The sequence below is a fragment of the Oreochromis niloticus genome, linkage group LG18, assembly GCF_001858045.2.
Source record: "Oreochromis niloticus isolate F11D_XX linkage group LG18, O_niloticus_UMD_NMBU, whole genome shotgun sequence".
NCBI lineage: Eukaryota > Metazoa > Chordata > Actinopteri > Cichliformes > Cichlidae > Oreochromis > Oreochromis niloticus.
In genome coordinates this window covers 15,978,743-15,989,512 of record NC_031982.2, presented here as the reverse complement: position 1 = coordinate 15,989,512, position 10,770 = coordinate 15,978,743, and the positions used below count along the sequence as shown (strand labels likewise).

General features: G+C 41.5%; 1 protein-coding gene across 2 annotated transcripts; it reads left to right on the top strand.

The window, feature by feature from the left end:
- Positions 1 to 98: 98 nt before the first annotated feature.
- Positions 99 to 8,949, top strand: espnlb (espin like b). 2 transcript variants are annotated; one of them, XM_025900057.1, is made up of 7 exons: positions 99 to 2,617; positions 2,771 to 2,795; positions 3,585 to 3,635; positions 4,083 to 4,215; positions 4,427 to 4,545; positions 5,417 to 5,596; positions 5,687 to 8,949. In XM_025900057.1, the coding sequence occupies exons 3-7, from the start codon at positions 3,606 to 3,608 to the stop codon at positions 7,307 to 7,309; spliced, it is 2,085 nt and encodes a 694-aa protein (XP_025755842.1). In that variant the 5' UTR covers positions 99 to 2,617; positions 2,771 to 2,795; positions 3,585 to 3,605; the 3' UTR covers positions 7,310 to 8,949. The 2 variants fall into 2 exon arrangements, with proteins under 2 accessions (XP_025755842.1, XP_019203134.1); XM_019347589.2 differs by having other exon boundaries at positions 99 to 3,635.
- The last annotated feature ends 1,821 nt before the right edge of the window (positions 8,950 to 10,770 follow it).

The window sequence follows — 10,770 nt, the reverse complement described above, 5'->3', positions numbered from 1 at the left end:
ATCTCGTGTGTTTGATTGTTACCGTGCACAGTTTAGTTGAGTGTGGAGTTCCCCTGGGATCTATTCTTGGTCCCCTGATGTTGACTCTTGTTGTCCTAGTTGGATATTATTGAATATTTTTTTGAATATCTGGTTACAGTGTACTGTAGGAGATCAGAACTACAATGGTAACACTTCACTGTCATCTATCTAATATTAAATTGTCTGGATACATGAGAGATGTTTAAAAAATAAGTTACATTTTCCTCAAAGCTTTTATTTTCCAATTCCACACCAATGCACACTGTGTTTTCTTTTGACATTATTATCAGTTCTTGGTCTCATACTAAATACATTTATACAAGGAATAGGTAACTGATTTTAAACTTTGATATACCGCAATATGCAGAAGTCTTGAGCCACCCCTAATTGCTTTTGATTTTGCTTCAGTAGCCAGACTTTCATATCATTTTTTTAGAGTCATCCAGTCCTTGTGGCATTTTTTAAGCCACTTAACACTGACCTAGAAATCATTTAAGCATAGAAAAGGTGCCTAACTCGAGGGATGAGCCATTGTTGTGTCTACACATAACAGATAAGTTATAAAGAAGCAGTTTTGAATATTTAGACACTTTGTTACTAACAGCCTGTCACAAAAACAATTTGTTCCCATTTATTTACTTGAATCTCTGAAAAATGTAAAGCACTGTTTGACAGGCATAAAATTTTGCAATTACAAGGTGATTTCCAAGGAGCCGCTAGCAGAAAACTCAGCATGGTGTGCAGTGTGTCCTTACAAATTTGAGGAAACTGACCAAGTGAAGGGAAAAAGAGGACATTAATTTAAAAGTAAATTTAAAAGACAGAAACAAACCAATTTAGTAGGTTATTTAATTTCAGTTTGTTGATTGCTTATCTCCAACACATCATACTTTTCTGACTGCCATGTGTCATAATGCTGTATATAACTGTACTTGCTCTGTCCAGTCTTGGCAGGTTGAACGTCTAAAGAGCCAGAAATGTGTCCGATAAAACATGACCCCAGTGAGAGACTGTTTTTGCTGACAGTGCAACCTGATAAATGGATAACATTATCATAAAGCTTTTCTATGTTCTGTTACATAATAGTTATCATGTGCTCACCATGTGCTCTGCAGTAGCAGGGCCAGTCAGGCTAATCCCCTAATAACAGAGGCAGAAAAACTGGGCTACACACAAAGGCCCTGGACTGGTTTAGCTGTCTGTCACCAAGCACCAACCAGTATATTTGTAAAGGTACTGTAGGTACTCACATGTTGTGTTGTGGGTCTCTTTTCATATCTTCATGCCACATATATATGCATATGCATTCACGCGTTGCACACTTCCAAGAAATTTTAAAGACAGCCGCTGGTTAATTGAGGTTAACTTCTTTTTCAAGAAGCTTAGGCGATAACTCGATTCACAAATCTCTAAATACTGTGGGAGTGACAAAATATCCACCGTAACCTTGATATTTACAAAATGAAATGTACTAATTACATTACTTATACATATATTGTCGTATCATAGGTAATCATAGAATGTATATTTTTTGTAGGCAGGGTTTAGTGTGAGGTTACAGACCATTTCTCCATCTGTCAGGAATCTGGACAGAGGACACAAATGGATGACGAGGCAGATTAAATGAAAAAAAGCAAGGCTTTGTTTGGGCTGATGAAAAATCCAAAAACACAAAAATTTCAAAAGAAACATGAAGCAAAAAGAAGGAGAATAAATTTCCATTGGTGCACTGACAGGGCAGCACATCAAATGAACCAACAAAAAATGGGTGGTAAGCACAATTAAACATACACAGAGACTTGATCAATTCAGGAACCACCGAAGTTCAAATCTACCACGAAATGGAAACTGCTGGAAAGCCAGTGTAACTGTCCACAGTGAAACAAGTTTTACATCCTGATGCACTGAGAGGGTGCTTGACAGAAACTTGCACCTGCCCATTTTTACACATGAGCTAGTAACAGGTAGCTGAAGAAAAAAGTTTCAGGGTCAGACGAGCCAAATATTGAGCCACAAAGACAAGATGTATGTTCAGAGTAATAAAGGTGAGGCGTTCAAACCTAAGAACACTGTACCAGCTGACAAGCATGGGGGTGGTAGCATCATGCTCTGGGGCTGTTTTGCTGCCTGTGGTGCTGGTACACTGCATAAAGTGGATGAAAAGATGAAGGAGGACCATATTGAGAATTTGAGGACTGCGATGGGTCAATGACAGGAAGCTAAATCAACTCTACCAATTCTGCTAAGAAGAGTAGTCAGATATGCAGCCAGAAGTACATCAGAAGCTTGTTGAGTGTCTGTTTCAGGTGCAATTTGCTAAGGGATGTATAGATGTATATACTTTTAACCCTATGTGGATTAGAGACAATTAAAAAGAAATTCACACTTGTATAGCCAATTCTTGTTTTAATTGTTTTAATTAGAATCCCAAATTACCATAACATTCATGCTCATGACGAGTGGATGTAAACTTCTGAGGACAACTGTACATTCATAGAGCCATCAGTCTATAGGCTACTTCCAGGTCCAGGTCACCCTATCCCACTGCTTTAATTATGCACACCAAGAAGGACCCCCATCTGTGTTTTTAGTCCAGGTGATGTTGTTCCTTGGTCTTTCTATTTATTGTCAGGTACTGAGTGAAAAGACAACCATCAGTTTCTGGGTTCTCTGTGTCATTATTCTATTTTCTATTATTATTTTTTTGTAACTAAAAGCAAACTTTGATCCAACTTTTATCTTGTGTCAGATTACTGGACTGTCAGGACTATACGGTAGGTACAACATACATTCTGAAAAACAAAGGCTGATTAATACAACAGGAAATTAGAGAGTGTTTATAATAAGAGTTTGACAACTTTTTGAATATATATATATATATATATTTTTCTCCACTGACTGTATTTAACCTTAGATGGCAAATCCTAAATTGAGAATTTTTTGTGTTTTGTTTGTTTTTTTATAAGTGGGGTGAAAGATATACAGCAATCACTTATAAACTGATGAAAGTTGCAATACAATGTCAGTATTAAAGGAATTGATATATTGTTTTAAGAAAAGGCACTAAATTTGGTGTATATACAAACAGCTTTTAGAGGATAGAAATACCAATAACAACAGGCTGTCTACATTTTTCATAAGTATTTTATAAAACCCTTAGCTACTAGGCTGTAAAAGTCACTCGTTGCTTTCAAAAGTGTACAAACATTGTAATTATCTGTGTAGTATTTAGTGTATTGGATGGCATGAAGCAGGATATCATGTCTCTCCCAACTCTAACATGCTTTCTCCTGCACTCCGTGTGGGCTAAGCTACAGTCACTGATCAGTTTCCAGTTTCACTGCCTATTCTTACAAGTGCTACGAGCTGCGGCCTGCATCTTTACATTAACTCTGAATGTGTGTGCGTGTGTGAGTGTGTGTCTGTGTGTGTTTGTGCCTTGGTGTTTTAGCCGATTACTTGGGAGCTATTTGCTGTTGTGTGGTCTGTGTCACATTTCTGCACTGGTTCAGATCATCCTTTGCTGGTTTTACCTTTTCTGTATCTACCCTCTTTATTTTCAGAGGAGATTCTGCATGCAGTGAATGAGCACAATCAACATGGAGAACAGCAAGGTGACCAGTCGTCCGTGTAGAAGCTAAAATGAAAGTTTTTACCTCAGAACAAACATGCAGTGTTTTTAAGAGCAGTCACTGGCTAATAAAGTCACTAACTGCTGCAGAGTGTTGTAGACATCACTGAAAAGAAGAATTTGTGTTCAACTACTATGGCAAATTGAAATACCTATTCATTTCAGTTCAATTTATATATTGCCAAATCACAACAACCTTTGCCTTAAGGCGCTGTGAGGAAATGTAAAAAGTACATGTTTTAACTTGCAGCAATTCTTAATGATCTGATGAACTGACTGAACACTAGAAAGTCACTACGCTCCCCCTGTTTATAGAGTTTGTTTATTTAAATAAAAACCAAAACAGTTTTACTGTAAAGGCCTGTTGCTACATGTGTTGAACTCCCCGTTAAAGCATTGCTCATCCCCGCTGTGTGCATGTCCCCAGCAGCCAGTGAAGGAGGTGCCCCCCCTGCCTCGCCACCCGGCCCCTCTTCCTGTGACCTCTTCCTCTCTGACCCCTGCTGTCACTTCAAAACACCACGCTACAGGCTCCATCCAGCATGTGCAGGTGGCCTCATCAGGTGATTAACACATCCAGCATATTTGCATTTATTTATATATTTGTTAAAGTAACATGAGAATATGAAAATGCAGCCATTTCATGTGTAATTGACAGCCTTGTTCCCGTTCTTTTCTTATACTCATAATCACACTAGATATCTGCAGGTAACACAGGATTTCACATACAGATATATATGTAAGTATATATAATGTTTGTTTACTTGTTTACAGTGGTGACATCGTTCAATCATCTGAGGCCTCCAGAGAGGGACCTCACGCCGTTCTCTCAGATGAAGTCTGTTAAGTCTCTGAGACATGCCGGCTTCACTGCGGTCTTCACTGGACAAGCGGTGAGCTGGCTGGTGCATTGTTATGTAGCGTACTGTACTGTGTTACATATCAGCGTGGCTGTAGCTCAGGAGGTAGAGCGGGCCATCTGCTAATTGGACGGTTGATGGTTCGATACCTGGCTGTTCCAGTCTGCATGCCAAAGTATCCTGAGCAAAGTCCTGAACCCCAGGTTCTTCTCTGGTGCTATATAAGAACCGGCCTGTATACATTTGTTTTAATTGAATATGAATTTAGGCTCAAAAAATAACAATAAATTCGTTGTGAGCACCGCCCCCTATTTACACAATAACCCAATCTAAAAGTGGATTCCCTGTTGCTGCTCTTGGAAACCCGGAATGGACACATTCATCCATTTTTTAATCATCCATCCATCCATCCATCCATCCATCCATCCATTTACAGAATGTAACCTGAAAAGTGAAGTGCCTTAAATTGAATTCTTCCAAATGACCAACAGGGGGCGACTCTGGCTTCAAAAGATCAGACTATCGTCTAACCTAACCCTAACCCACATTGAGTCTATAAGGGAATGACATTATTTCGAATTGTGTAGGACCTCAGTAAACACCTTTTGTCAATTATTGTTTTTAGACTTTATTATAACAGAAAAGCTGAGAACTGAGGGGGAAGATACGCAGAAAATGGGCAACAGTGAATTGAAATCCCTGCCTCTACAATAACCTTTCAAAATATGAGTTATCTGTGCAACCCAGTGAGCTAAACCAGCAGTCTGATGAGTCTGACATCACCATGAAAGAATAAACTGTCTTCATTAGGAAAAATGTTTATGAGGATTTAATTTCAGTGATTTTATCTTCAGAGCCGGAGCTCAGTACTTTCCCTCTGTCTCACATTATTGCGCGCTGACAGAAGCTTGACAGCGGGGAGGTGCCGGAGGAGTTACCAATTGTCGACGTGATCCTGGCTGACATTGACTCCCTCGTGCCGACACATGACGAAACAGGCCATCCTATTGCCGAGTGGAAACGACAGGTGATGGTGCGGCAGCTGCAGGTCAGGCTGCAGGATGATGAGGAACAGAGGAGACAGGTAGTGTTCAGCTTTTATACTGCACTGTGTATGCAAAATTCCCAAAGCGTTGAGCTACTTACTTAAAATCCATATTGTTCCCTGTAACAGGACATAGCTAATAGCTACATGCCAGTGGATGGCTGGAAGTACTCCCAAGCCCACAACGCAGTCTTGGGACCCTTCGGTGAACTCCTAACAGAGGATGACCTGGTGTACCTGCAGCAGCAGATTGAGTCTGTTTCACATCAGAAACGCTGCCAGGCCTATGAGCTGGAGCTGACCAGGCTGACTGAGGAGCTGAGGGCAATTTTACCTGATCCTATTGTCAACATTTCCCTCAACAGAGAGGTTCTGCAGCAGATGGACTCTAAGGGGAAAATGCACCTGACTTTGCCAATCTGGTGCAGCCGTGTCTCAGAGATTATCAAGAATATGTCTCTCCTGGTGGCTAATCTGACTCAAATCACAGAAAAAGATGGTGAGATGGGGTTGGTGGAGGGCATGGTGGAAGGGATGAAGGTTTTACAGAAGATAAAAGGTAGCCCAGGAATTGAACTGGGACAGGGATTAGTGCAGACTGGTCTAAACTCAGAGGAAGCCCATGTGGAGGCCTCCAGTGTATGTAGGATACCGCACATAGGGATGGCATCTGCTTTTAGCCATCGTTTGGAGAGCAACAGCTACAGAAGAGCACAAAGGGAAAAGGTGGAAAGGGAGATCCAGCAGTCTGGAGTCTCAGTTAGAAACCTCCGATCAACCTTTGAGGGTCAGATTGGTGGAATTTATCCCTTTGCTGGGGTTATAAAAGCAGGAGGGGGGTTGACGAACCAATCTGTAGATGGAGCTTCAAGCGGAAAGAACAGCGATGTCAATACAAACTTCAGATGTGAGGTCGGCCAACCTGACACTCCTAAAACAGCTGCACCTGTAATGGAAACGACCAGCTTAAGAAAAGAGCGAATCGTGGTGCTATTCCTGAGCCACTGGAAGAAATCTGCATATGCTATTTCAGTGAGAGCAGCAAGGCAGAGGCAGGGACAGGCTGCAGCGCCAGGAAGAGTGACAGAAGCACAGCCCCAACAGAAAATCCCCTCCATGTTTCAATTCTGCCAACAACGAGGTGCTGTGGATAAAATGCTGAACTCCTGGAGAAATAAACTAGAACTTAGAGAAGTGCAACCTTTACCTTCCTTTAGCATTTCACAAAATCCTGCCCTTTGTGTAACCTACTCCCCAGAGCAATTCCTTCCAGATGTGGATGGTGTTGCAGTGAGCCACGACACCTTGACCCTCGATCTCTTTATGCTGGGTTACTTTCACATCTTAGAGCAGGATTTGTCAGCTGAGGAGAGGAAGATGAGACACCTCCTTTGCTTTGAGGTCTTCGACCATGTTGGCAGTTTTCCTTGGGAGAAGGTGCGGGACTTCCATAAAGCTGTCCTCCAGGAGATCCAGGCTGGGAGGCGACAGTGGAGCGACGGCTTCGAGGACATCAAATTTCACTTCTTTGGTGATTCAAATCCATGCCACTGTCCACCACCACCATCATCATCATTGCTGCCAGATTCCAAATTAGTACCCAAAGTTATAGTTCAAAGTGCTACTCTGGATGAGCGCTGCAGTGACACAGACTTCTCCTGCTTCCACAACGAAGACATTTGTAAATATATCGACCGCAGTTTTGCTTTCTGGAAAGAGAAGGAGGCGGAGTTGTTCGACTTTGAACATTAAGTCTGCTTGTTAAACATGATGCTTTTGCACAGATTGATGTTGGTGTGTTTGTTTTGTTGAACTAACAAAATTTGATACGGAATGCGTTGTAGCAGTATTAAAAGGTGTGACTGATAAATAGATGTAGTTATTGTGTAGCTAGAAAATAATGTAAAAAAAATGTGATTTCCCATTTTGTTACACTGACAAAGTTACAGCAAACATTTCATACAGTTTAGATACTGTTTTCAGTTTACATAATTTGAGGGGTCATTGCAATTTGTTTGGACTCTATTTAACAGGACAGTGCAGTAAAAATACATATCGAAAGCAGTTTGATGTTCATGTTAAATGTGTCCCAGCACATGAAAACCGCTGCCTAATATGTTCTCGGCTGTGTAAAGTGACAGCATGTCTTGTTAACAACACACACTGTGTAAACATCGGCTACCCTGTGTTAGAAACCAGAAAGTGCTGAGTTTGAAAGACAGGGAGGATCTGATAAAATATGTAGATGCAAAAGATGCATGTGCCTCTCAAACTGCAGTTATGTTAAAACGGAAGTGCATCTCCTGTCAGTTCTAAGATTTTATGTATTGGGACTTAATAGAGAAATACAAAACATGACACATTAAACTGTAAACATTAAGCCAAGATGCAGGAGAAGCGTAGTACACTATCACCATCTTCAATGGAATTAAGAGGTTACGTAGCAGTCACGTGCTACTAATCAAATACACGTAATTAACTGATAATTAGCCAGTGTGAGCGCCTCTATAAAAGCAGAAGTTTTGGCAGTCTGCTGCTCTTGAGCACTGAGCATTGAGGTGTTTGTTATTACAATGCCAAAGAGGAAAGAAATAAGCAGTAACCTTAGAATAGCAACTGTTGCTACCCATCAATCTGGGAAGTGTTAGTGTAAGGCCTTTTCCAAACAGCCAATCTTCCCAGGAGTGGATGTTCGTGAAAATACAACCCAAGGTCAAACTGCAGAAAGGGTTGTCAAGAGAAAGCCTCTCCTTAAAAAGAACATGGCTGCATGGCTTAGGTTTGCAGAGTTGTATCTTTAACAATAATCTTAGGACCGATGAGTGAAGATGTTTCACCATAATGCACAGCACCACGTTTGGCAAAAACCAAACACAGCATAGCAGCACAAACATCTGGCTTGAACGACAAGTCAGCATACAGAGAGGAGGTGCAACAGCTAACGGACTGGTGTAGAGTCAACAACCTGTCTCTGAATGTGGACAAAACAAAAAAGATGATTGTTGACTTCAGGAGAGCACGGGGGGATTACTGTCCACTTAACATCGATGGATCCTCTGTGGAGGTCATCAAGAGCACCAAATTCCTTGGTGTTCACCTGGCAGAGAAGCTCTCCTGGTCCCTCAACACAAACCCCCACACACCCCTCACACACACTCGTCACCATGCTGCCTTCTCGCAAGAGGTACCGGAGCATCCGGGCCCTCACTGCCAGACTGCGGAACAGTTTCTTCCCCCAAGCCATCAGACTCCTGAATACTCAGTGACTGGAATCACACACACACGCACACCTTCATACATGTCACTACAAGCACTTATCTGCAGAATCTCTCTCTCTCTCTCTCTCTCACACACACACACACACACACACACACACACACACACACACCTTCAGACACCAAGTTACTTTTGCACAATACTCTGTTGGACTCTCTTGTCTTGTTTTTTCTTTTGCAATTTTTGCACATTGCACTTTACGTAGTCCTGTCTTGATTGTCTGTTATATGTCATATGTAGCACCATGGTCTCGGAGGAACATTGTCTCATTTCACTCTGTACTGTACCACTTTACATGGTTGAAATGACAATAAAAAGCCACTTGAACTGACTTGTCTCATAGCCACAAATCACGGGCACCTTGCAGGGATTGAGCTGACTGTGAATCCTCTGTATGCCTCTGTATCAGCCATTTCTCTGAGAGCTAAAGTTTGGCTAAAACTGGAGTCACGTAACAGGACAATGATCCCAAGCAAAGCAGCAAATCTGCAGCAGAATGGCTGAAAAAGAAAAGAATCAAGATGTTGCAATGGCTGAATCAAAGTCCAAGCCTCAACCTGATTGAAAGGTTTTGTGCTGGGACCTTAAAAGAGCTGTGAATAAATGAATAGCTGTAAAATGCAATGAAACGCAGCAATGTAGTCAAGATGAGTGGACCAAAATCCCCCCACAACAATGTCATACAGAAAAAAGCACTTCACCTTGTTGCTGCTAAAGGTGGTTCAGCTTCTTGCTGAATCATTGGCTTGACTCAGTTTTTCACATTCTGTTTCTACAATTTGACTTTTTTATTAAATAAACATAACACCCTGCAATATGTCCAGTGTTGTTGTTCATCTCAGTTTGTATTTACCTCGTTTTACCGGATACATTTTTAGTCATGTCACGATAGGTAAAACCTTAAAAATGACAGAGGCTGGACTTTCTTTTTACCACGACTCTATGTGCAGACGTGATGCTATAGACAGAGTGCCCCTAACACATTTTACATTACCTATTCGGCTTTTAATCTGAAGTGATTTTTATTAATTTGGATCAAATATATCAAAGGTACAATGATGGAAAACCCCTCAAATACTAAAGTAACAGTATCCTCATACTGTTTCGGGCAGGAGTCTCCATGGACCACACTGTGCTCTGCAAAGAGCATAAGAAGGAGGAAGAGCAAAATCTGTAGAGTTGGAGGTATACACTGGAGAGAAGAGGAATGAAAGTCAGCAGAAGCAAGACAGAATACATGTGTGTGAATGAGTGGGAGATGAGTGGAAGGCTGAACATGCAAGGAGCAGAGGTAGTGAAAGTAGATGAGATTAAATACCTGGGGTCAGCTGTCTAAAGCAACAGACAGTGCAAAAGAGAGGTGAAAAAAGAGAGTGCAGGCAGGTTAGAGTGGGTGGAGACAAGGGTCAGGGGTGATTTGTGGATTTGGATAGCAGCAAGTATGAAAGGGAAGGTTTCCTTTCTTTTTGACAGTGGCACCGACAAAAAGACAAGAGGCAAAGTTGGAGGTGGCAGAGCTGAAGATGTTGAGATTCTCACTGGAAGTGAGCAGGATGGACAAAATCAGAAATGAGTCCATCAGAGGGAAAGCTCAGGTTGAGTGGTTTGGACATGTGCCGAATGAGGAACAGTGGATATACTGGACAAAGGGTGTTAAATATGGAGCTGCCAGGCAAGAGGAAAAGAGGAACACCTCAGAGAAGATCCATAGATGTAGTAAAGAAGGACACACAGAGTTTTGGTGAGACAGAAGAGGATGCTAAAGATAGGGTTAAATGGGTGGTGGATGATCTGTGTTGACAACCCCTGAAGGGAGCAGCAGAAAGAAGCAGAACATGAGAAACTGTACTATGATATATAAATACTTACTTGTGAGTAAATGAATTGCATTTAATTTTTTATAATAGAGGAGCATGGAGCAAATGCACAAAATGTGT

Excerpts from the sequence above, each read along its gene's own strand:
- espnlb (XM_025900057.1), top strand. The coding sequence starts at position 3,606 with ATGAGCACAATCAACATGGAGAACAGCAAG. Across the intron at positions 3,636-4,082 it reads TCAACATGGAGAACAGCAAG|CCAGTGAAGGAGGTGCCCCC; the intron begins GTGACCAGTCGT and ends TGTCCCCAGCAG. Across the intron at positions 4,216-4,426 it reads TGTGCAGGTGGCCTCATCAG|TGGTGACATCGTTCAATCAT; the intron begins GTGATTAACACA and ends ACTTGTTTACAG.